A 26,857-nucleotide genomic window follows, 5' to 3' on the forward strand; every position below is an offset into this window, starting at 1 on the left:
AACAGATTACGTACAAATATTCAAAATCAATAACATTCAAAGACATTTGGTTCAAATTATAATAATAAAATACAATGTTGAGTTTAGTTTACCATGAGAACTGGTAAAAATAAATAAATAAATCAACCCAAAGAAACCAAGTCAGAAGTATTGAGTTCACAGCAAAAACACAAAAATTTGGAAAGTTTTTCCTAATAGCTTCCAGTTTAAATATTAGTAATATGATAAAAGACAAAGCTAACTTTTCAGCAACATGAACTTGTTTTAAGTCAATAAAATAAATAATGTTCCATAGGCAGATTATTTCATTTATAACATGGGGGGAAAAAATGTCTTGTAGTGGTACATTCTCATAATTTTCATATAAACAAGCTCTGGTATCTTGCTGAAAAGGTAAGTTAGTTTTGTCATATTTCCAGTGTACTAAGACTTTTGTACTAACCTTTTGCGTTTTTGCAGTGTAGCTGACTTTGCAGCCCCTGCTCCTCTTCAACAAACACGTTGTAGCAGCAGCAGTACACCTGATCGTATTGACACATTAAATGTGCAGCGGTGCAACATAACCGAGCACGCAAAAAAATTTTTCGGCACATCGATGCTGACAGTAAACCTCCTCAGTTTCCCCCCCCACAATCCTAAGGAATGTTTTTAGGTTTTGCCTTTCGGCGGCATCAGTCCTTAACGCACATAAAGGTCCCAGCAGACCATGAGGAAAGGAGGAGATGAAGAAAACAATCAGGTGGTGGCACAAGCAGTGGGAGGGGTGGATGTGATGTTGTACAGGACCTTCTGGGAGACTGGGAGTCTCCCATACTAGTAAAGGGAAAGCAGTTACTGGAAAACACAATGTATAATGTATAAGTCATTTAGTCTACGCCCGTAGTAACTGAAGGGAGGACACAGTACTTAATGGAGACTGTAATGATTTCACTGAAAGAGTCCACAAAGTCTCTGACGAAAGCAGATTCATCTTACTGGATGATCTGCTGTTGGAGCAGAATCGTCTTCAGGCGCCAAAGATCGATCAGAACCTGCAGCTGTTTGATGGAGACTGAGCGAAGTTTGATTCATTTCAGAGCAGTCGAGCTCGGTTCTCCACATCTGGAGCAGCAGCTGAACGAGTAAGAACAAAAGGAAAGAGTTCAATTCTGGTGTCAGTAGTTCACCTAATAAAATATTCTGTGACACTTAGACTGGGAATGCATGTCAGGAACATGAAGGAGACTTCATGGTTTTATGACTGTTGTTAGAAAGTGTCATTCGGTAAATAATGACACTTTTAATGCAAAGTTGACTCTTTTAATGGACTTTTAATGGAATTTTGCTTTTAAAAAATTCTGAAATTACTGATTAATGCACAATTGACACTTTTAATCAATGAAATTTTATTTGTATAGCAGATTTCAGCAGCAAGGGATTTCAAAGTGCTTTACATCATAAACACAAAAACACAAAGTCATGCAACATAGAATCAACAATGAAAACATTACATTATGTCAAGTGCCATCATTACATTCGTAATTGATTAAGTTTCAAATACAACTCTAAACAGGTCGGTGTTTAGTCGAGATTTAAAGGCACTCGGTGTTTCAGCTGTTTTATAGTTTTCTGGAAGTTTGTTCCAAATTTGTGCTGCATAGAAGCTGAATGCTGCTTTTCCTCGTTTGGTTCTGGGGACTTTTAATGCAACATTTAGTTCAACATTACATTAAAGGTGTCATTGTTTACCAAATTACACTTCATGGCAACAGTCATAAACATTCATGAAGACTCCTTTATGTTCCTAACAGGTTTTATGTCATGTTTATAAGTGTTATGTCAGTTTTATGCGCACCCCTTCAAATCAAGTGTTACCAAATATTCTCTTCCAAAATGACTCAAACATTGGGCTGGTAACCAGGCATCAGCAGCAGATGGCAAACTAAACCCAACTTCTGCCAAACGTTTCCACCTGTTAAAACAAGTGGTTCCTCCCTGCTGTCGCCACACGATTGCTCAGGATGAAGGATTGCTGTAAAGTCAATGAGTGGTGGGAGTAGGCTACACCACAGTAAACTGGAATGCTAGTCCTATTGGATTCTATAAAGCTGAATATGAACTGGATTTTTCGTAGAGTCCACTGAAGTGGCATTTGTTACATAATATTAAAGAAAAGGGGAAAAAAACAAAATCTGGCACAGCGACTTGATAAAAATAATTTTTCTACGTCAGTCCAAACAGGGCGGGATCTCTCCTTCCATAAATCTCTTATTTGTGGATCCTTCATTTCACCTCCTGTGTTGTTGCCACACAGGAAGAGCGCCAGTCGCCTCCACGTAAAGAGCAGAGCAGGATGCTGAGGACGGCGTATTCCTGCCCGGGTGGAACCACATGGACCCGGACAGCAAGGCCGCTGACCGACTGCCTGCCTGGACTCCATTCGAGTGTTTCTTCTCATCTGGGTTTCAGCTACTCTTCACCATTAGGGTCCAGCAAGAAAATCCAGATTTAGGGTGGAGATGTAGTTTAGGATTCAAATTAAAAGATGTCTTTTCGGAGAAAAACGTTTCTGTTTGTGAGCAAACCTGCGTTTGTTACCATTGGTGTAGAAGAAACATTGGAACAAGAGGTATTGCACATTAAATAAGGAACAACTGCTAGGCAGGATGCAGCTTTTAGAAAATGCAAGAAAACATTACAGAGATATTGTATTACAGCGGCCATCTTGCTGCTGAAGCATTTCGACTCACGTTACTAAATTTCTGCAACTCTCAGTAATTTGAAACTGGAAGAGGAACCAGATCTTCCAGTCTTCTGTGGACCCAACAGATTTTTTTCCATGAGGCAGACGCTCATTTAACATCAAGACTACTGTTAAAACTTTCCATTAGTGCAACTATGGTTTTCGTCTTTGCCTCGTCTTTTAATTCTCAGGCTGGTTCTCCTAGCAGGGAGACAGTCCTCTCCACAATCACCCTGTATGTCTAGTCTGAGATGAAACGCTATAAAATACAACAGGACATAATTGGAAAATAGAAACTATGTAAAAACAAGGTCACTGCCAATGGAGCTCCAGCTCTAGCCCTTGTTTATAACTTTCGAGATGGATGCAACACTTAATTATGAACCTAACACACAAAAAATTAAGAGTATTTCACAAACAAGAATTTTAGATCTGCTGTAAAATGATTTTTTTTTTCACTGTTCAAAAGATCAAACGGTTAAAAATTATGCAGAGCTTTAATTATACCAACCACACAGAGCAGCTCTCATTCAGCCAGCCAACCGCTCACATTTGTGCACCAGTGCACAGCTCGGTAGGCGACCTGGGATTCAGTGCCTTGCCCAAGGGAACATCGATATGTGGCAGGAGAGGAAACATGAAATTAAATAAATAACACTGCAACTGCAAAACGACCGCTCTTCCCACTAAACTCGTTTTAGAGAAGAACCTGGTATGATAAACCCTTTCATGTATACAGGTCACTACAGTGGACAGCTGTCTAAAAGTCATTTTCTTGTGCTTCTTGTGGATTTTTATGTTATAAATGCGCAGAGACCACTGAAGTGGACACTAATGCATCATAAAATACACTATCAACTACTGGCCATCAGCTGCAAATGCAAGAAATTATTTTTGTTAAATCCAATATGGCCGACAGACAAAAAAGCATGCCGACCGACCCGGTCCCCCCTTCTACTGTAGACAACTCTAGCAGGTAAAAAATAAATATTGTGACATGATATAACCCCTAAAGAACAATACTACTGGGGTATTTTTTGAAATAACTTTGTATTTGGAGAAAATTACAATTAATCATCTAAAAAAAAAAGTTTAAAAAAAAATGTTCCTACATTTTTTTCCCTACTTTGTTATGCCTTAAGAAAATTAAAAAAAAAAATTGGAAAGAAAAATCCTCACACAGAGGATCATAATCCATGCATGAAAGGGTTAATGTCATGAAGTAAAAATCTGTCCCAGCTGTGTGAGGCGTTTCTGTGCCGCTGGAAAGCACAGCTGCTGAAAACGCCAGCGTTGCCCCGCCCAACGCAGCTGAATAGGTGCAGCCCCCCTCCCCTCCTTGTTGTCATCACCTTAGATTTAATGACGCCCAGCAGCACCTCCACCCAGAGGAGCGAACAGGAAGTCTAATTCTAGACCACTTCCTGTATGACATTCCTGACCTGAGCTGCCTTCCTGCCAGACTCTTGCAGGCTCCGAATGTGGAGCAGAGCTTCAGTTTTAGTTGGCACGATATGCAACACACTGCTACTCAGGTGTGAAAGAAATAAACAAGACAGCAAGAAATATTTACCTTTCCGGTTGATGCTGAAATGACTTTACATTAAGGCAGAAACTATACACCAGAAAAATGTCCTGCGAAAGCATAAATACTCAGCTTCTTCGTATTTTGTTGCATTACAAGCAGAGAAATCAATGGATTTGATGCAAAGACCTACAGCTCAGGTGGAAGATCGACAAGACGAATATTAGTCACAGGTTTGATAAATCTGGCACTGACGGATGAATTTTAAGAAAAAAAGTCAAGTCCACATTAGGGAGACAGCAAATGTGAAACGAGGAGCCTTAATCTTTTGTGACCAAAACTAAAATTTCTGGCCTTCACATGCACAACAGAACACAACTATCCCACTGTGAAACCTGGCAGCAGCAGCATCATGCTGTGGGGTTATAGACAGCAAAGCTGCAGGAAGGGAGGCGTTGATGAACGCAGGAGATTTCACAAGGAAAACCTGTTAGAGGCTTCCATGAAACTGGGCAGGAGGTTCACCAGGCAGAGTCGAGACAGAATGGTTTAGACTCATTTTTATACTGTCCTAGTCAAAGTCCAGACCTAAATCCAATGAAGATGCAACGCTAAGTAGCTCCTATGTGGAAAGCTAGTAGATGCAACTCCAGTGATGCACCACCATAATGAAACTAAATGCAAAGTGAATTTAAAGCATGTTCAGTTTTTAAGGTTGTAAAAAGTTTTCCAAACCCTGCATCTTTTTCCCTCTACATCCCAATTATTTCATCACAAACTTTGTGATAAAATATCTGGAGGTTTGTGGTTTTAATGCGAAACTACCATTCAAGAAAGAATATTTTTGCAGTTCAAACTCAGTGATATTTGTGTCTTTCATGTCAGATTTAATCATCCGAGCCTCAGGTTTCAATCCTTAGACTTTATTTATACTTTCCAATAGATGCACAGACTGAAAACACACATATACAAGAAAACCAACGACATGACAGAGGAGAAAGAAAACTAAACGGATCAAATCATTTATCCTCACCTTACATACATGTTTATATCAGTAACTAAAGGGTCTTTGTATTTGAAATAATGATCAACACTTAATGTGCTGGGAATGAAGTCAGACAAGAGGCCAGCAATGCTAATTATCAAAGGGTCCGTATATACATAAAAAAAAAAAAAATCTCACTTTGAAAGAAAAATAACTAAAAGAAACTTCTACCATTTAGATAGTAAGGGTATGATTTTGTAAATTAGTCATATATAAAGTCTAAGCAACCAAACTCTCCTCCTTCACATCAAGGTAAATGAAATTGTTTTGCATATTTCTCTTCCACATAATTAAATCCCAGAAACAACAATAGGCTTTTTGTCCCTCAGCCTTCTGAATGAAGCCAAACCCGAATATTTAACAGAGAGAAAATGACTGTTAAATGTTTTAAACGTATGATAAACGCAGGTATGACTATCCTGCGTTAGTCATACATTTATTTAGTATTAGTGTATTGATGACTATTTATCCTTCAAGCTTGAACAATAAAAATAGAGTCTGAATCCGTACACGTACACAAGTAAATATTGGTGATAGCAAAGGCGACAACTTAAAGTGACCAATTATTAACAGAGCAGCTGCTCACCAAACGAAATCCTGAAAAAAATAAAAACCAGTTAAAAAAAAAAAGAAAGAAAAGAATTTGACATGAAACTAAAAATATTCGAGTTTGCAAATAAAAGTGAAACCCAACAATTATAGATTAGGATTAAAACAGAAAAATGAATTAGCCATGTCTCCCATCAATAAATCAACATGAGATGCTTCATCACGTCTCCCACAGCTCTAATCGAATCTAACCCCAGATATCAGCTCATACCAAAACCTAAAAGCTGATTCCAGGACTACAGGATGCTCTCTGTCAGGGTCCCGCTGTGGGACGTGTTGGACATGCTGGACGTGTTGGACGCCTGATTCTCAGCCGGGGGACGGTTCCACGTGTGAAAGTCCAGCAGGGCTTGGTTGAGCTTCTCCATCCAGTCCAACCTCTCCTGCTTGGTGTCGGCCGAGAACCAACACCTGAGAGGTTCAGCACAAACACACAGATCATTCATCAGCAGCTCACACCTTATGAAGAGTTTCTTAAGGCTCGACACATTAAAAAAATGTAAATAAAAATATAAACTAGCACAAATCAGACTGTCACATAATTTGATTCAATAAAAAATAAAACGTATTCCAGGATTACTTTAGTAAAAAAATAGCTTTACTCCTCAAGGTTGAATTTATGACAACATAGAAAATGCCAGAAATTACAAGTTTGATGCATGATTTAGAATAATTTGAACTTCATACAAATTTGTAAAAAACATGGATTTACAGTTAAATTGTACTAAAATCCCTGCAGAAAATATTTGCATTAACTTTATAAATGTAATCTTTTGTGGGAAGCCGTTTTACTAAAAAAAAATAAAACTGAACTTAAATAAAAGTTACGTAACAATTATTTATTGTTATTATACACAAACCAAGAATAATTATGCCAGAAAAATGAACTCAAACTGCAATCATCATCTCAAATGACTGTCTGCAGGGTTGCAATTACTAAGCACAGCTTGGTGTAATGCGTTACATTTCAAGAGCCCTTCAGTTATTCTCTGCATGTTGCAGATATTTGGTTAATTCATCTCAAGGCCTTTTGTCAACTGATTTTAGGCCAAAAGACTGAAGCTGATCAGGAGTGGTGGAGACGCAGAGATAAAAGGAAAGAGACTGAAGAGTGAGGAAGATTAATCAAATCATGAAAATATTTTCTATTAATAGACCAACCTATGGAAACGGTTCATTCATTCATTCTCTGTGTAATGTGGGTGAATAGAGGTCACGCCCTTTCCATCGTTTCATGTTTTACCAGGTGGGATGGGTCATGTTGGACGTTTTCTATGAACTTACTTGGACAGCGCTTCCTGGTTTTGGTCTTCCTGCTGAGAGGCGTTCACCAGCTCAAAGGTGAAAGGTCGAGCACATGAATCTCTCTTAACGGGCCTGACGCACTGACTGGGAGACCTGGACAGAGAGATGCTGCCTTCTGCTTCCTGAAGAGTTCAACCAGAGAATCAAATCGTCACCCGACGGCTTTTTACCCCCCCTTCTTTTTTAAACACCTGTTGGTCGGTCGCTACCTTGGTCTCCCTGTCATTTGGGCTGCTCCAATAGGACAAGTTGCATTCCTCCAGAACAAAATATCGCCGATTCCACACCCCAAATCCACTGATCAACTCAAACATCGTCTGGAGAGAAAAGACAGAAGAAATCCCAGGATTTTTTCACTTTGATAACAGCATCCTTTGTGGAGACATTTTAGCACCACCCGTTGGTCTCAAAATAAATCTTTTGGATATTCACAAAAGTTTGTGTTTTTATAGAAAGAGTCCATGCCAACGACTGGGAGGTCATTTCCCACATAGACAAAGGAAAAGTGGAGATTTATTGTCTTTACAAATCCAAGTAATTGACAGGTTTTTAAGTCCAAAGAGACCTCCTGGGAGCCATTCCAGGAAAAATTAAAAAGTCTCTTCCAACCATTGCGTAATTTACTTCAATATGCCAACTTGGACCTGCAGAAATTATAAATGATGGAAAAATCCAAGACTTTTATAAATTTAACGACTTTTGCAGAAACTCCCAGAGAGGAAATTAAGTTGTTCCCCAGATTAAATGGTGTATTAAGATGCTTTGATTGCAACGGGTCTGCATTTGATACAAGGAACACAGAACAAATGACTTCAGTACAACTGCAAACACATTTAAGGCAATGAAAGTAATTGTAATCAATAATGTAATATCTGTTGTGCAATTTGCCATTATGGCCAAAACTTACTTTCAGCTGATTAGACAGAAAAACCTGAAGGTTCTTAGAGTTCAACACTCCAGTTTAAAATTTCTACTCTGAAACCTTTCAATATTTACTGAATATTGAAAGGTTTTTCTGTCTAATCGGCTGTAGAAAAAAGGGGATAAATAACAAAATGGTAATGTTGCTGACCAGGAAGCCTTGGTGCTGTACATCGGAGTGGCCCTCACTGTCCAGTTTCAGGTAGATGTGGCCCTCCAGTGGTGAAAGAAATGGCACCTGCAGTCACAAGAAGACTCACATTCAAACTAACAGAATATGGAGAAAAAAAACTTCACTCAGTCATATGCATCTAATAAATAAGAGCAAAATCTAAATCTGGTTAGGACATTTGAACTAATTTTCATTCTGCGAGTGTGTTGAAGAAAACTGGGCATAAATATCCTCATGCTGATTTGATCGAAGGGACTGAAATGGATTAATTCACAGAAAAAAAACAAGGAAGCAAATTATAACACTTTTAAAAACATGTAAATGAACAAACGAAAAAAAAACCTAACTTGTGTTAATTATCACTGTAATCGGTTAGTTTTTGCATAGAGGAAGAGATAAAGGAAGACATGTGAAGTGATGGAGGTTAAAGGAAAAAAAACAAAAAGAAAGTGAAACCTTTTCCTGAAATTCATCTCCCAGCAGCTTCCTGATTTTGCCATCAAATTTCATCTGAGTGGACAAAGCAGGACAGAGAGAGGGAGGGGGACAGACATCACGTCAACAGTGAGACCACCCAGGTGTGGACTTTAAAACAAAATGGACCAAAGTGACTAAAACGGTGATAACAGTGCACTGGAGATAAAACTGAACCGTGCAGGAATGTGCAGAACCCCAAGAGAAAAGTACTACTACACTAAAGTACACTAAAATGGCACCAATCATAAATTACCTTATCGAGAGGAAATTTGCTGCATCCCAGTGAAGCCAAGGTGATCTTGTGGGAACCCACCAGAGAAAAGTTACTGGAGCGGCGAGTGTTGAGAGCAGCAGGGGCTTCAGGTGGAGCAACAAAAACAAAGAGTCGTGAAACCGCATGATACAACCTTCACTGAGTTTAGAAAATACGAAGAGTTAAATCTGGAAAGAAACTCAACTTACATGTGAAAATGTTGCTGGTTTTCTGCTAAATGACAAGACGACATTAGAGTGAAGCACGAAACAGAAGAAGGTCATTAAAACCACAGAGGATGATTACAGATGAACTCTTACTGTGAGGGTGTTCAGAAACTTCCTCGGCGTGACCTGATTATGTCAACATTACAAAAAAAAAAAAAAAAAAAGTTAGACTGCTTTCATTAAAATGGTTTGAATTTATGAGGAAAATGATTGCTCACTTACACGGGACTTGGTGCTGGTCCGGTCTGTGGTACTGCTGGATCCTGAGCTGGGACACTAGATTGTAGAAAAAAATTTAAATAAAAAATAACTACAGAAAAATAACAACTGGTTTCAAACAAAACCAGAACATAAATAAATGCATTTCATTGCAAATAAGATTAAGAAAGCAACTCAAAATCTGATTTTTTTTTGGTAAAACTTTGGGACATCCAACAACAACAAAAGGAGAATGCACTAAAGGGTTTGGCATTTTGCTCTGTAGTCTAAATTAAAAGAATAATACAATAATCTCGGAAGTAGGACTTCTGAGATGGAAAACTGAAAATTCCAGAGAAATTTCAATACAGCTGCCACACATTTCAAAATGTTTAATATACTCCCTGTAACCCAATAAAGTCCAAGAAAATAAATTAATGCACCATTAAATTTTGCTTACATCCGTGGCTATAAACTCTACAAATCAAAACGAATGTCTCACCAGGCTGTAGACTTCAACATCAATCTCAAAAGACGAGCGTATATCCTTTCTGAAATTTTAAATAAATAGTTATTTGCAGTGCAATGTTTTTATTTGGAAACTATAACTCAGCAGTTAAAAAAATCAGGAAATAATTTAGCTTAGTTTTTAAAAACTTGTAAAAAGAAGAACAGCGCAGTGTGCAGCTCACAGTGTGACTGCAGTCGGGAAGGAGATGGCGTCTCCATTTTGAGCGTCAGCAGCCGTGGCCAGCGAGGTGGCGATGACGTTGCACGGTCCGTAGCGGATCAGGACGAAGAAGTAGTGGCTCGGTCGACCTAGACCAGTTCAACAAACCAGTCAGTCCGTTAGGCATCATCTGAAGCAACATTTGTGCCTTAAATCTTTGAGAAAATTACAGCTTTGCTACTCTGTGGTTCTACCTGGACGGGTGTTCGATGAGCAGACAAACTCGACCTTCAGAGGCAGCTGGATGCTGGTGATGTTGACGGTTCCTCTGCAGGCATGCTGGGAAACGTAGTCCCCGTCCTCCTTTGGAGCTTCTTCAGCTTGCAGGCTCCTCTCCTCCCGCAGTCTGGACACCTCTGCCAGCAGAGCAGACCGTTTCTCACCTAAAGAGCAAAAAGTGGAGAGAATGGACTTAAAAAAAATGAAACAACCTCACAAATTACCCCAGCCTATCTGCTGCAACACAGCTTGACCTAATCCTGTAAAGCAAAGTGATGATATCTGGGAAATGTGCTGCACAAAATTTACCAAGTAGTAAATTATAGCTATGGATTTAAATGTTATTGGGGAAAAAGAAAAACAACAAAAGATTCACCACCTTGCTAGTTATTCTGAGTAGAGAAACATTCACTATCAACATGACTCAATCATTCAACAACCAGAGTGGCGTTTAAAACACTGTGGTTTTCTTACAGGACACCAGCAGAAGTTTCTCGGCTTCGGCCTCCTCCAGAGAGCCTCGTCCGTGCTCCACATCGGTGCAGCAGCTCAGCGCCTGCAGCGTCTGGTTGATCACCAGCTGCAGCTTCCCAGCTTCTTCATTCAGAGCCTGAGCGACCACACGCAGTTTTATTGGAAAGTAAAACATTTAACAGAGTCAAATCTAAGAACATTTAAAAATAACTTTGTTAAAGTGCCCAAATGTGAAGCTCATAAGAATATTTTAAGAAACTTAAATCTTTGACAAAGAAGGGACAAATTGAAACAAATTTTATAACACTATTTTTTTAAACAAATATGAGGAAATGTAAAGGGAAAAAAAAAAACATGCTACTCACAGTTATCTTCTCCTTGGTGTTGGCAGACTCATTGGGCTTTGGCGTCTCTGGCGTTCGCCGCTGAACCACAGGAGTCACGCTCTGGATGGCTGGCAGCTTACGTTGCCTTTGTGTGCGGTATGCATCGATGCTGTCAAACAACAACCATCAGGTCAGTGAACGCCGTTTACTCAAACCCGTCACCTGCCATCTGTACGGCAAACTAGCAAACTACTATGAGACTTGGAAACAAGATAACATTGTTCAAAAACTGCTGCCGTCTCATAAAGAACCTCTAATAGTGACATAAAAAAAAAAAAAAACATTTTCTGATGGAAAAACATTATGCTTTGCTCATTTCTAAAACAAATCCCACATGTTGGAGAAATGTAAATTAGTGCCATTTTTTTATATTTGGAACTTTTTCCTAGCAGCTTCTTTATTCAATTTTCACCTTATTTACACACATCTGTGCGAATGTGTAGATGAAAACATCTTTATTCAAAGAAATTGCAGCTTTAACTTTCTTTTACTGATTTATATGGTTCTTAAATTGTACTTTGTTAAACAAAAATGAGTAAAAGCCTTTCCAACCTGTACAGAGGAGCAGATTCAGGAGGAGTGCCGCTTTCCTCTGGAGACAGGCGCAAAGGTGGAGGATGAGACTCTTGGGCCGCAGCCAGTCGCTGATGGAAAATATCACAAACAGAGAAGCTATGAAAACTGAGGAAATTTAGACAAATCAAAGGTGTAAACCAGTCTTACCAGTGGGGTAACCACAGCTTCAAACGACTTGCTCAGAGGAGAGAGGATGCCACCTTGAGGAAAAGTAAGAAGCTCATCGTTTTCATCACGTTCCTCTCCTCTGGGCTCTTCCTCTCGTTCAATCTTCTCACCGCTCTTTCCAACAGTACAAGAACCGATGCCACTGTCATGATCCTCTCCGTCTTCCTCAACTCGTCCCTCCTCTTCTGCGCTCCCAGCATATTCCAGCACCTCTTCAAACATCTTCTCAATGGTTTCTGTCGAATTGGTGTCATCATGAGAGCCTGACCCTGAATCTGAGGAGAAACATTGCAAATTAAGTTCAGGTTTTTCAAAACCAAACAACTCACATAGAATTGTGTTCATGAATCCATCTGTGCATGTGCAATCAGCTTCAAAATGCAGGAAACGTGCTTGTGTCTCATACATGTGCAAAGGAAAAAAAATTCAAAAACATCACTGAACAACAAACAAATCCAGACAAAAGCTGCCATTTTACCCAAGTTCAGTATTTTATTGAATGCTTTAAGGCAGTGGTCCCCAACCCCCGGTCCAATTGGTACCGGGCAGCGCAAGAAATAATTAAATATTTACGTTTTAAGTATTATTTGAGTCTGGAGGATCTTTAATTTTGAAAATCCTTTAACCGGATTCTCTCAGTTACTTGCGCGCCAACATTGAGCGCACAAGCAACAAAACGAGTAAGAAAAAGATCAGATGTCTTTGGAAAGTTTCTTTGCGAAGGGGAAAAGGCCCAGAGAAGAGACAGGAGAATGGATTTATCCCGGACCAGTAGGTGAGTCCCACATTACAAGCCGCTCTGCATAACATGCGGCGACCGGCTGCTAATGAGGCAATGAAGCTTCAAGCTGCTTCACCACCTAGAGACCGAGCACCCTGTGCTTAAGCAACACACCTCGGGTGTCATTGTCTCTCATCACTCCCAGATGGGACCGTCTGATTGCAGAGAAACAAGCTTAGGGCTCCGTTAGTCATTATCGCGAGTTAAAATTTTCACAAAAGTAAAATGTTCGTTTTTGTGGCACATCTGTATGTTATTTTGAAGGGATATGTAAACTTTACCATAGCGACCACAGTCAGAGAGTGTTTGGGCAGTGGTTGAGAGGAGATGAGTAGAGCTTGTGAGTCTCAAGTCTGGTTTAGACGGCAAGATTGAAGAATTGTCGGCCGATTCTCCAAACCTCTGTGACTATGTTTTGTCATAGTTAACATTTTTAACTGAATAAACACAATAATATAATAATGACGTTTACATATAATAATAAAGATTTCCACATATCTCCAATATCCACCGGACTCTCAGTTGCGCGATATGTCAGCTGTTTGGGATTCCCCTCTGTTCTTACGTCACCACGCTTTCTGATTGGCTACCCGTCACATTCAACAGGTTTTATTCTCGTTCTCAGACAGGGAAAACCCCACAGGCTGCGATAAAAGGGCCAAGACAACAAAATTTGACATATTCAGGCTTTAACGAGAACACCAACATGCAGAAGCTTTATCTGACTGTTCATCTCAATACCGCCCACCCCCTCCCGCGGGCCGCAGCAAAAATATCCAAGTCTTGACCGGTCCGCGGTAATAAAAAGGTTGGGGACCACTGCTTTAAGATAATTTACTCCAATAAGTGTTTGGCTGAAGTTATTTATTTGTAAAACGCCCTCACTAAGTTCAGAAATACTTTATTAGTAGGAGGACGTCTTAATGCAGATACAACATTGTGCACAAGTCTTGAGTTATCCCTTAATCTTTTGAAAGATTTAAACCACTGGTGTCAAACTCTCTTTCATTTTGGGCCGTATCAAAAATCTGAATGTTCTTAAAGGGCTCCATCGACAAAACCAATTAAACTGTTAAAATATCAATAAATAGCTGTTCCTCCAGGGTTTTTTTTTTTAATCAAAATTACAGATTTTATGGTGAATATCAAGAAATGTTTGTAAGGATGTTTTTTGTTTTTTTTACAATATTTGCACTAATGTATGTCGTCAAATGTCACTCGCCGCATCAGTTACGGATTCAATGTTTTTGATCAGTTTTGCAGTAAAATCAGGGAAAAAATGTGTTGATTGTATGAATTTTGCAGATTTGTGAAAAACTGGAAGGACTTATTGATGTAATTTGGGAGTCTAGGAGGCCACAAAATAAGCTACAGTGGGCCAGATTTGGCCCACGGGCCTCGAGTTCGACACCTATGACTTAAACCTTTTAAAGAGATCATAAGCTAAAGATCTTCATATTCATTTTCCTGCCTGATCTGTGCACATGGTACAACTAGGATTTTTGCAAAAGCCTCATTTTGAATGACTTGGATCAGTGATTAAGAAGTCCTCCAATTAAAAATGAGTCACTGTTCTGTGAATGTTCACATCTACATGGAATAAGAGTACAGCTCACATTCAATGACAGCTTGTTCTGTTTTCTAAAATCACCTCTTGGTGTGAACCCAGTGTTTCCAGTTCACCAGTGGAAAATGATCACCCAGAAAGTGCTTCACCCAGGGATGCTCCTCTCCAAGAAGTAGCTTGTCAGACGTGTCTCACCTGACAGAATGGTGTCTGCCCTGGACTCCTCTGAGGCGTCGCTCTCAGACAAAGCAGAGCCATTGATCAGCTCCGGCTCCAGGATAAAGGTGACTTTTTTTGAGCGTTCCGCTTTCAGCCCACCTGAAACCGCCCTCTCCCCCTGATGGGAGTCTGATATCTGGATCTCAGATGAACCCTGACATTCATCCCTCCCACCAAGTTGAGCTTCGTTTTCAAAGTTGGTTTCTGATGGTTTCCCTCTCAATGTTTTGACTTTTAAAGCTGATTTCCTTATCAAGGAGTCATCTACTCTGTTTTCTCCATAACTCCTCTTCTCTTCTGCTCTAAGCTTCTCGTCTTCCTGTTGTTCACTAAAGCCAGCTGTCTTTTCTGAGACATCTAGATCTGGAGTACTTCTAACTTCAGCAGGTTTATTTTTCAAGCCACTTTCTTTCTCCTTTCCCTCTCTTGCTGCCTCCATTTCTTCTTCCTTTTCCTCACTAAACACTCTCTCCTCGTCAGCCGACACATTTCCTTCAGGATATCTCCACTCCCTTAGTTCCTCATCGGTCGAAGTTTCAATCTCTTCACCACATGTAGAACCTTCCATCGTCTCGTCTTCGTCAAAAGGAAACACCTCAGACCTTTCCACCTCAGTTACTCTGGAAACTTCGCTCGTTTCCTTCGTGTTTGACTCATCTAGGAGAGTTGACTGTAAGAAGCTGTGCTTATCAGCTGTGTGCAGGTCAGACAGGCTGTGCTCATCACTGAAAGAAAACTTTAACACAGTCTGGCTCTCTGGGTGTTGGGACCCTGGCTGCTCTTCTGCATTCACAGTTGCAGGCTTGAGCTCGTTCTCATTTCCTGCTTCCTCACCATGAGGAACGCTCTCCTTCTGCTCCTCGCTGCGGAGTTTGAGCTCTTTAGATGCAGCGAACGCTCCTTCACCTGTTGAGGGAGAAGCTCCGAGTCCAATTACGTCACTTCAGACGTTTTCCTTTATTCTAGCAAACAATCTACTATATTTGGAGTCGCGAAAAGTCAAATTTGCGAATTTGACAAAACAAATGCAAAGAAATGTCAGAAATCAGCATTACTAATTTTACTAATATTTTAGTAAAATTTGTTAAAGGGGGAAAAACCTGGTCTCTCAAAAACAATGTTCATACATTGTTACAGTTCACATTAACCTTTAACAACAGATTTAAGATTTTTTTTTTTTTTTTTACTGGGAGGGTAGACATTTTCAGATGCCATTCCCTTAAAAACATATGGCAACTCAAAAACTTTCACTCTGTCCACAAATCATCGTCTTTAGTGAGCAACATGATCAGAAACCCAGGGAGAGCGGTGGGGACATCGTGATGAAGAAACTCCAAATGAAAACGGAGTTAGTCGCCTTCTGTACAATCACAGCAATACCGTCACAATGTACACTTTTTCTTTTGTAGTCTTAGAGCAGAGAAATTTATCACGTTTTTTATTTAACCTGAGACTCAAACTAACGTTCATTTATCCTCATTCAGATCCTTGAATTCAATTCTAGGATTTCTTCAAGACAAACAAGTTCAGTCAAACCTCTTACCCGTCATATTTTCAGAAGGTGTCGTAGCCACAGATGTCAACATTTCAGTAAAACTTCCATCTTTCATCTCAACGTCTCCAGGAACCTTTTGAAGAAAAATAAATAAATAAAGAGTGTTGACATCAGGATACAAGAGGAAGGGTTGTTGTGGTATTCAGATAAACAAATATGTCAAGAATTTAAGTCAAAACTGTTTGAATATATATTTGTGTAAGAAAGAAATGATGTTCCCCAAACCACACGACTGTCCCAAAGGTTTGTGTCAAAGATGAAAGAATGTAAAATTCTGAGGAGAATCTGAAGGTGACTTTTTTTTTAAAGGTTTTATTGGCCTTTATTTGATAGTGAATTGACAGGAAAGTGGGTAATGAGAGAAGGAGGAAGACATGCAGCAAAGGTAACCAGGCCGGGAAGCGAACCTGCGACTAAGGCCTCAAATATGTGGGTTGTGCTTAAACCCATTCACCACCACATCACCCAAGAGGTGACCTTTTAAATCCAACTTGATGTGTACCACTCCACATTTACCCACGTGTCAAAAGTGCAAAAAGTGGCCAGTCAGTGAAGTTCCATTTAAATCACCGACTCACATCCCACGGTTGAATGGGAGGCCAACAAAATGTCCTTTGAGACACAGGAACCCGTGAGGAGGGGAAAGAGCAGCCAGCAGGAGGCTCTCCCTTTTAATTGTTTAATAAAGTAAATGGTTTAATAAAGTAATACAGAAAGCAAATGTTAAAGAGTCAATCACAAACGCAGCAAGCACATTTCTAAAAAAAAACTGTAAAAAAATGTAGAGAGGAAAGTGCTATAAAGTGTGTTAATGGTGATTTGTTAGAATCAGAAAAGGCTTTTGGTGAAAAACTCAACTGGAAGTTTGTTAAAATGGATCAATTAAAGGAGTAAAGCTTCCAAACTGGTTTAATCAAACCTATAAACTATGATTTACATAAAATTACACCTGATAAATGGGACCGACGCCGCAAACCCACCTGAGTTATTGAGGAATCCGAGCTGCACCTTTTCAGCCAAGCGTTCTTACTGATTGGCTGGAAAGGCAGCTGGTGTAACTCCAGCTCCCGTTCCTGATTAAAAGGAAAATAATAAATTTTTAAAAAAGCTAGAAAACTTTCAGATTCTGCCAACAGGCCTTTATAACTTCATCATTCAGACTGTCAGTCCTTTTATGATAAAAATAGGCAAACTCAAACGTCAAAGATGTACAGACAGACCCGGTATCTGCAGCAGCAGAACCGACCTGGCGTATGATGGAAGCCTGTTTGGAGCTGGGTGTCGTCGTGCACTGTAGTTTCTGCTGCATGCCAGACACGAAGCCGGAGCGGGGCCGTGGGCAGGAGCTGACGGGGCTCGGTGTTTGGGTGGCGTCGGCCTGAGAGGCTGGTGCCTTAAAACGCTCCAGCCGTTGATGAAATTCTTCCTCACCTGAAAAAATAATAAAAGCAGCAAAAATGCTGACTCTTGACCAATGTTTCAAATAAATAGTTACTTAGCCTACAAACTGCTTCAAAAAACACTTTCTTTGGTTTAAACCATTTCCAAAATAATATTCAGAGCATTTATAATTAACTTTTATTCATTTATTTGACATTCTTATTGACCTGGAGATAAAACAACCCCATTTTCTAAGAAAGCAGTGATGCAATTAGTTCTGCTTTCTTTACTTATAAAAATTAAAGGAAATCATTTCCCCCAGACCACAGAGATAATACTTCCTCTGCAGACGAGTGTAAAGGTGTGATCTCATTTGCATCTTTACCGAGAAGATGCTCACCGACACCCTTGCTGGAAACCGATGGGCCTTCATTTCCCGGATGAGAGAAAGAACGCTGTGCAAAAAAACCTAAAAACAAAGAATTTACCATTACGACAAATTTAATCAATACATTTTTCTATAATTACAGTCAGAGTTGATTCCAACAGGAATTAAATGATAATTGAAGGCAGATTTGATGTTTATTCGTGATTCAATCTGAAGTTGGAGTTTTATTACAGATTAATGTAAATGTGGGTAGACCCAACATAAGCGTGCCAATGCCAGTAGTATGAGATGAAGTTACCGTCTTTTCTCTGGGTGAGCAGCTGGACTCGTGAACGGACCGACGGGATCACTGGTGTGTCCGGTTTTGCCTGGAACTCTGCTAGTCGTCCAGATGAGGACGGCGCAGGACTCCGGTTCTCCTGTCCAGCCGCTTCCAGACGCCGCCGCTTCAGTCCATCTTTTACATCTGAAACAGCAAAACAAATGCTTGCTAAAGATTGGCACAGTGCAAATATAAAGATTTGGTTCTTAATGTTGTAGTAAATGGTGTCAAAAACACACCTGCTGCAGGGACATTGTTGTCTTCAGTGTCTGACAGAGGCCTCTTTAGGGTGAGATTGCTGAGATTTTCCTGCCCAGCTTCCATGATGAACTAAAAACGGACACAAAACAAGCATGTCGGAGGTTTTCTTCTCTCCAAATCAAATATGAAAGCAGAATCAACTATAACAAATACAACTCTTAAACACACATTAAACAACTTCGCTCAAAAAGTTTCATTCAGTACTTTTCCAGTTGCTAAACAATGCAAAATCATAACATACAATCAGATGTTGACACATGAACACAGATCAAAAAAAGCAATTGCATCAATCTTACCACACTAACAGCTTTTTGAGGTAATCAGAGGTTAGCTTAGCTTGAATAACTGAGACCATGTGGTACTCCGCTGTTTATATACAACATATCTGTTGATGTTCAATAAAAACAAACCCTCAACGGTTCAAATTAGACTTAAAATATATTTTTTATGAGACATAACTACATGCAGTAAACACAGAAGACTTTTGTGGAAGGAGACGTGACAACGCCCAGTTCAAAGCGCTCAGACTCGCTGCAGGTTTCAAATGAAACGCAGGTAAAACAGGTAGCTAGTTCTGCTGCTAGCTGCTCCGCTAGGTGACCCACAGTTTTCAAGCCAACACAAGAAACCTAAACAAAACTAAGTGGCAACTGTTTTAACTAACTTTAGGTTGACAAAATATAATATAAAGAGTTGGACTTTCAACATTAACAGATGTGTTTTTAAACCGAGCTATCTTATTTACTGTCGGCCATCATAACGTTAGCTTAGCTTCGAGTTGACACTATAAGCGAAAAAAAGCTTGAATTTCTCAACATAAGAGCCAACTTAGTTGTTAGTGTGTTACCTGAGAATATGCCTAAAAAGCTTAAATTCGATTCAGGTCAAACCTAGGTTGCATTAAGTTGAGAAAACAGCCTCCTTGTCGTCAGGTGTTGTAGCGTCCTTCTCCAACTTTGAATTTCAGCGGGTCCTCTGACGTCAGCTGAGCGTAGAAATGGACTCTTCCTCCTACCGTAATATACTGACAATCTGCGCAGCTCGACGTTTTGCCATCAAACAAGGTCGGAGACCTGTATTTCATTGCATAATAATTAAACAAGCAATTCAAATCAATGTTTTACTGTTATGTACACGAAAAAGGAACAGTATTACTGCAATGAATTTGAAAATAAGAGGTCCAAGCTATTGCACTATACAAAAATAAACTATATTGCTTCACCAGCAGTCGCTCAGCTCTACAGAGGCCTGATGAGAAACTCATTTGATTCAGGTGTGCTGGAAAAGGGAATCATCTAAAACTGCGGGATGTAGCTCTTGATGAATGGACGTGGGCACCCCCTATGTATACTAGATCCAAAATAATATTAAATAACTTCCCTGTCGATTTTGGGATAAAGATAAAGATACTCTTCATTTGATTACTATTTTTCTCTCATATTGTCACCTATTTTCCACCTAACCTAATCTAGACATGATTCTACTCTGTATAAAAACTTAAGTTTCAAACCACTGAAGGTGTGATATACTTCAGCTTTACAGATTAAATTTCCATGAAAACACAAAGACAAATGCTGAGTAAAGTCCTTCTGGAAGATCTTTATCTCTGCAACCCAGTGGTCAGTGACTTCAGTGGTCAGTGACTTTAGTGATGTTGTGAAACTGAGCAGCAGCAGTTTAACTTTTTCTCCTCTGTGTAACGAATTTTTTAAAATCATTAACAGTTTGTTGAACAGGATTTATAAGCGTCATAGAGCTCAGTCACAATCATAGCAAAACAAGAAGCAACAGAACATCATTACCTCCATCATCTTCCAGCATCATGAAGACTCTCTGCCTGTCCGTAGGAATGCTGCTGCTCATCGCCTGCTGCTGCGACGCCATTCGTGAGTGCTTTCTGTTTGTTCTTTAATTTGAACACATCTGATATATATCTTCTTGCTGACTTGTTTTGCTTTCCTCACAGCTAAGGTAGTACAGCACAACACAGGTCCTGTAACCTGTTGTGACCAATTCAGCAACAACAGAGTACCAGCAAAAAGGATTGTGAACATAACAAAGACCCACAGCTCCTGCATGAGACAAGGATTCATGTGAGTTTATTTTTTATTTTTTCAATAAGATTGAGAAACTGGACTTCAGGTCTAAAGAGGATAAAAACTGATTTCTTTTTTGATTTTTCAATTTGCAGAGTAGAGACTGTAAAGGGACGATTAATCTGCTTCAGACTGTCCACTATGTGGGTTGAGGAGGCTTACAACCGAATGGTCAACTCTGAAGGCATCGATCTGCAACAATGAAGATTGTGAAGTGTATTTATGTGCAATACATTATGGAAATGCCTGTTGCTTTTGGAATGAATGAGCTTTAATTTGTTTTGTATTTAAATTAATTTCAACAAGTGAATGCTCAGACATTTTTCACCTCATACAATAAAGGACTGAAATATATATTTTGTCATGTTACAATGTGTGTTTCAACCTGAGTTTGACTGTTACAATCACAAGCAGCCATGATGCATTAAGTTATAATATAAGGTCCTTTACAAAGGTCCCATTTAAATTTATCATTGTCTATCTTAGGTATTGATTGATTTAACTGTAGCTTGGCTGCAGGGCTGAAAGTCCCTTTGAACAACGAGCTGTGACTTCGCTGCACGGACATAAGTGTGAAAGCTGCAATCTAAATATATTGCGGTGGCAGTCTTATCTCTGATCTCATCTCGCAGCAGATATGAGATCAAAGTTTCCCTCATCTCTGTTTGCAAACAGATTTGCATAAACAGAGGAACTGAATCATGGTGCGTTTCCACACAGAACTTTTCAGGTTATATTTTACATCCAGCAGCCATTTGAAACGGTGAACTCTGACTTTCTCATTTTAAAAATAACATTGTGTTCTGCCCATAGCTTTCTTAGAATTACATGTAAACCCACTTTAATATGTAAATCTCTACAGTCATAAACAGGGGTGAAAGTAAGGGGGTACGGCAGGGTACTGCGTACCCCTAAAAGAATTAGTGGGGGTACGCAGTACCTGCAAGAGAGGGGAGTGGCTGTCTGATGTAAAAAATCAATGGGTTCACTGTGCAGCAGTGAGTTCACCCACTAATTAGCCGTGACTGATTCATTTTTCAAGAACAATCTAAACATGACTTAATCAGTTATTAAATAACTTTTTTCCCATTTCATTTTGTTTCTGAACTGTTCGTGCTTTGCTAGAGCAGGGCTCCAACATGTCAATCGCTGAGGGTTTTGAGTCGATCTCAGCATGAGGTGACAAACTGAACCGCGCCAGGACGATGAGAGCAGCACGTCCTCCTCTGAGTCCTTATCAAAACATTCGTAACTTTATTAAAGAACAACAACAAAAAAATCAACAAAACGTGTTCAAATTAATGACCCAACAACAACAATAATCTCAGTAATTATTGTTTCAATAAGGTGTTGCACAATTATGCGCTTTTCGGTTCCATTACCAAAATAACGAGCAGAGCAGGAGTTTAAAATTAACTAATCAACCACCTCTGTGTTCATGAGAGGCTTATTAATGACCGCAAAATAAATATCAAGCCTGCAAACCTAATATCATAATGGACTGAACATTTTTAACATAATCTCTGGTCGGCTTGTGGAGCGCAGGAGGTTGCCATGGCAACGGGTGTGCTTAAATGAGAGAGAGACGGAGAATAAAAAGGTGCGAGTGGTTTAGAGTTGATCACCTGTTCAGGTTGTTTTACCTTTGTCTTGGCGCATCACAGCCACTGTAATTTCTGAACCTTCAATAAACGACAAACTTGGACTATATATATATATATATATATATATATATATATATATCAGTGATGTGCGGTGAGGTTCATTACTGGTGAGACACTGACATATGACTTAGACACCATGCATGTTATTGGGCCTACAGAAAAATAGGAAAAATATCCCAACTTCAGAAGATGAGTTTTAACCTAACAGAGCTCTGTGGTTCCTCCTATCAGTATGAGAGTCAGGGTGAGGAGGCGCCATGTTAGGAAGAGAAGTAGAAGCTGCAGAATCTTCAGAACAAACAGGTCATGATGCTGGGCTACTGATTGTCCCTCTGTCTGGACACAGGATCAATATAACCAGTTAAAAAGCTAAATGAATGGTTATATGCCAGACATGGAAAACTGGGATGCTCTCCATGCCATGATGTTCAGAATTTAGGTCTCATGGCATCTCAAGGTGTCAACATTGCAGCCAGTGGGCTGAGGGAGGAAATACAGCTTTTTGAAGCGTTTTCTAAAGTGGATTTTCAATTGAAAATCCACTTTAGAAAACGGTTTAAGTGTAGAAATGTAGTCTTTCATGTTGACGTCGGAAGAGAGAAGAAAACAAATGAATCGCTGTACTTTACTTATTTACTATATGGCTAGCTCCATGGCTAGCTCACTGTGTCTTACTCTGCAGTTGTGCAGTCACAATATCTGGGATCATGAGCGCCCACTGCCATGAGGCAAGAGAACTGCCTGCCTCACCTCGAGTCTTTTCTCTGCCGTTTCTTATTGCTCCTCCGCACACAAAACACGATACACACACAGTGGCGCCCCCTCCAGACGGGGTTTTGGCGCCCCCTCTGGTGGTGCGACCCTATGCGTTGCATACCCTGCATACCCACTTTTTGCGCCACTGTACACACACAGTTAGGGACAAAAACAACAAAAACAGTGTACATTATATACATGAGCAAAATTAGGGAAAATAAGACCATATATTAAATGTTTCTTAACCATTTTATTGCCAGCGTACAGACAGGACGAACATGCTGTCATATAATGGCAGGTAGTGCAGTTAGCGAGAGGCTGATCAATCCCAGGTGAGGTTCGGCTCGCTGCTGCCTCACCTGCTTTGCTTCTGAGCATTTGAATGGGAAAATGCGAAAATCCAGCGATTTTGAAGAAAAACAGAATTGGTTAAGCTAAGTAAAAAATAGATACTTTATAGTACAAACCACAGGGTGAAAATGGCAATAAAAATAATTTTATATTATATATTATTTTTCCATGATGACGGGTGAGGCAAAGCCTCACCTGCCTCCCCTGACCGCACGTCAGGGGAGGCGGTCAGGGGAGGCAGGTGAATATAAAATGTTTATAAAATGTTTTATAAACATTTTATGTTTTCACATTTTATATATATAAAATTCCCTTCTCACCGTCCGCGAGTGGTTTCTTACATCCTCTGAGCTCGGGTCTTCTACCAGAGGCCTGGGAGCTTGAGGGTTCTGCGCACTATCTTGGCTGTGCCTAGAACTGCACATTTCTGGACTGAGATGTCTGATGTTGTTCCTGGGATCTGTTTTAGCCACTGCTCCAGTTTGGGGGTGACTGCCCCGAGGGCCCCGATGACCACAGGCACCACTGTGGTCTTCACCTTCCAGGTCTTTTCCAGTTCCTCCCAGAGGCCCTGGTATTTCTTCAGTTTCTCGTGCTTCTTTTTCCTGATGTTGTAATCACTTGGTATTGCGACATCCACCACAATGGCTTTCCTCTGTTCTTTATCCACCACCACAATGTCCGGTTGGTTCGCTATTACCATCCTGTCTGTCTGGATCTGGAAGTCCCACAGGATCTTAGCTTGGTCGTTTTCCACCACCTTTGGGGGTGTTTCCCACTTTGATCTTGGGGCTTCCAGTCCATATTCTGCACAGATGTTCCTGTACACTATGCCTGCCACTTGGTTATGTCGTTCCATGTATGCTTTCCCTGCCAGCATCTTGCACCCTGCTGATATGTGCTGGACTGTCTCAGGGGCCTCCTTGCACAACCTACACCTTGGGTCTTGTCTGGTGTGGTAGATCTGAGCCTCTATTGCTCTGGTGTTTAGGGCCTGTTCCTGTGCAGCCAGGATGAGAGCCTCTGTGTTGTCCTTGAGTCCAGCTTTTTCCAGCCATTGGTAGGATTTCCTGATATCAGCCACTTCAGTTATTTGTCGGTGGTACATCCCATGTAGGGGCTTGTCCTCCCATGACGGTACCTCCAGCACCTCGTCCTGTGTTCCCCATTGCCTGAGACATTCGCTGAGCACATCATCCTTTGAGGCTTTGTCCTTGATGTATTCATGTATCTTGGATGTTTCATCGTGGACAGTGGCTCTCACACTCACTAGTCCTCTGCCTCCTTCCTTACGGCTTGTATACAGTCTCAGGGTGCTGGATTTGGGGTGGAACCCTCCATGCATGGTTAGTAGCTTCCGAGTCTTAACATCCATGGCCTTTATGTCTTCCATTGGCCAGCTAATTATTCCGGCAGGGTATCTGAATACTGGTAAAGCATAGCTGTTTATTGCACGGATCTTGTTCTTGCCATTGAGCTGGCTTCTCAGAACTTGCCTTATTCGTTGGAGGTATTTGGCTGTGGCTCCTTTCCTTGTGACCTCATCGAGGTTGCCATTTGCTTGTGGTATTCCCAGGTACTTGTAACTGTCCTCAATGTCTGCTATTGTTCCTCCTGGGACTGAGACCCCTTCTGTGTGGACGACCTTCCCTCTCTTTGTGACCATCCGACCACACTTGTCTAGTCATATATATATATATAGCTATATATACCGTGTTTCCCCGAAAGTAAGACAGTGTCCTACTTTCTTTTTATCCCCAAAAGCTCCACTATGTCTTACTTTCGGGGTATGTCTTATATTGGAAAAAAATTGTCAAATTTTTTGTTTTAACCATAAAATTAACATTTATTAACAACCTGAACAGTATTGTATTCACCACAAAACAGTTTTATAAAAGGAAATGCAGGGGACGGCGCGGTGACGTATGGAGAGGGGGACGGTGCGGACGTGGGCAGGAGGCGGCGCGCAGCTAGATGAGAGGGAGGCGGCAATACCCCCGTGTTTCCCCGAAATCTTACTTTCGGGGTACAGACATATGTCTTACTTTCGGGGTACGGCTTATATTAGCCGACCCCCCTGAAACCCCCGATACGTCTTACAATCGGGGGTGTCTTACTATCGGGGAAACACGGTATATATATATATATATATATATATATATATATATATATATATATATATATATATATATATATATATATATATATATCGATTCCCGGCCTGGGGTCTTTCTGCATGGAGTTTGCATGTTCTCCCTGTGTATGCGTGGGTTTTCTCCGGGTACTCCGGTTTCCTCCCACAGTCCAAAAACATGACTGTCAGGTTAATTGGCCTCTCCAAATTGCCCCTAGGTATGAGTGTGTGTGTGCATGGTTGTGTGTCCTGTGTGTCTCTGTGTTGCCCTGCGACAGACTGGCGACCTGTCCAGGGTGTACCCCGCCTCTCGCCCGAAACGTTGGCTGGAGATGGGCACCAGCACCCCTCCCGACCCCACTGAGGGAAAAAGGGTGCAAGAAAATGGATGGATATATATATCCTTCCTATTTATTTTTTATTTTTTCAATAAGATTAAGAAACTGGACTTCAGGTGGAAAGAGGATAAAAACTGATTTCTTTTTTGTTTTTATAATCTGCAGAGTAGAGACTGTAAAGGGACGTTTAATCTGCTTCAGACTGTCCACTACGTGGGTTGAGGAGGCTTACAACCGAATGGTCAACTCTGAAGGCAGCGGCCAGAAACAATGAAGATCCTGAACTGTATTTATGTGCAATACATTATGGAAATGCCTGTTGCTTTTGGAATGAATAAGCTTTAATTTGTTTTGTATTTAAATAAACTTCAACAAGTGAGTGCTCAGACATTTTTCACCTCATACAATAAAGGACTGAAATATATATTTTGTCATGTTACAATGTGTGTTTCAACCTGAGTTTGACTGTTACAATCACAAGCAGCCATGATGCATTAAGTTATAATACTTTACAAAGGTCCCATTTAAATTTATCATTGTCGTCTAAACGTATCTAAATTTAATTGAATAGTATTCTATCTATCTATCCATCCATCCATCCATCCATCCATCCATCCATCCATCCGTCCATCCATCCATCCATCCATCCATCCATCCATCCATCCATCCATCCATCCATCCATCCATCCATCCATCCATCCGTCCGTCCGTCCGTCCGTCCGTCCGTCCGTCCGTCCGTCCGTCCGTCCGTCCGTCCGTCCGTCCGTCCGTCCGTCCGTCCGTCCGTCCGTCCTTCCTTCCTTCCTTCCTTCCTTCCTTCCTTCCTTCCTTCCTTCCTTCCTTCCTTCCTTCCTTCCTTCCTTCCTTCCTTCCTTCCTTCCTTCCTTCCTTCCTTCCTTCCTTCCTTCCTTCCTTCCTTCCTTCCTTCCCTCCATCCTTCCTTCTGCCCATCCTTCCATCCATCCATCCATCCATCCATCCATCCATCCATCCATCCATCCATCCTTCCATCCTTCCATCCATCCATCCATCCATCGA

At 40.6% G+C, this 26,857-nt stretch overlaps 2 protein-coding genes across 11 annotated transcripts; one reads left to right on the top strand and one right to left on the bottom strand.

The window, feature by feature from the left end:
- Window positions 1-5,154: 5,154 nt before the first annotated feature.
- On the bottom strand, window positions 5,155-19,503 carry anln2 (anillin, actin binding protein 2). Of its 9 annotated transcripts, none has more exons than XM_081607941.1 (25): window positions 19,371-19,503; window positions 18,459-18,549; window positions 18,196-18,363; window positions 17,895-17,978; window positions 17,376-17,560; window positions 17,110-17,202; window positions 16,708-16,797; window positions 16,118-16,202; window positions 14,551-15,480; window positions 11,987-12,282; window positions 11,816-11,907; window positions 11,243-11,372; window positions 10,878-11,013; window positions 10,379-10,567; window positions 10,147-10,273; window positions 9,957-10,005; window positions 9,479-9,532; window positions 9,350-9,382; window positions 9,239-9,263; window positions 9,030-9,133; window positions 8,756-8,809; window positions 8,279-8,365; window positions 7,416-7,523; window positions 7,186-7,328; window positions 5,155-6,312 (listed from the first exon to the last, which is right to left on the bottom strand). In XM_081607941.1, exons 2-25 carry the CDS (start codon window positions 18,541-18,543, stop codon window positions 6,138-6,140), a joined length of 3,522 nt encoding a protein of 1,173 aa, XP_081464067.1. In that variant the 5' UTR covers window positions 18,544-18,549; window positions 19,371-19,503; the 3' UTR covers window positions 5,155-6,137. The 9 variants fall into 9 exon arrangements, with proteins under 9 accessions (XP_081464067.1, XP_081464069.1, XP_081464068.1 ...); XM_081607943.1 differs by having other exon boundaries at window positions 17,910-17,978; window positions 19,328-19,481; XM_081607942.1 differs by having other exon boundaries at window positions 9,239-9,260; window positions 19,328-19,481.
- Window positions 19,504-20,149: 646 nt separating this feature from the next.
- LOC145551952 (C-C motif chemokine 4-like) lies at window positions 20,150-26,342 on the top strand. 2 transcript variants are annotated; one of them, XM_081607949.1, is made up of 3 exons: window positions 20,150-20,366; window positions 20,447-20,573; window positions 25,985-26,342. In XM_081607949.1, exons 1-3 carry the CDS (start codon window positions 20,303-20,305, stop codon window positions 26,091-26,093), a joined length of 300 nt encoding a protein of 99 aa, XP_081464075.1. In that variant the 5' UTR covers window positions 20,150-20,302; the 3' UTR covers window positions 26,094-26,342. The 2 variants fall into 2 exon arrangements, 1 of the variants encoding a protein (XP_081464075.1); XR_014087847.1 differs by lacking the exon at window positions 25,985-26,342 and adding an exon at window positions 20,672-20,930 and having other exon boundaries at window positions 20,353-20,366.
- Window positions 26,343-26,857: the final 515 nt, after the last annotated feature.

The sequence above is a fragment of the Poecilia reticulata genome, chromosome 6, assembly GCF_904066995.2.
Source record: "Poecilia reticulata chromosome 6, P_reticulata-male-v2, whole genome shotgun sequence".
Classification (NCBI taxonomy): domain Eukaryota; kingdom Metazoa; phylum Chordata; class Actinopteri; order Cyprinodontiformes; family Poeciliidae; genus Poecilia; species Poecilia reticulata.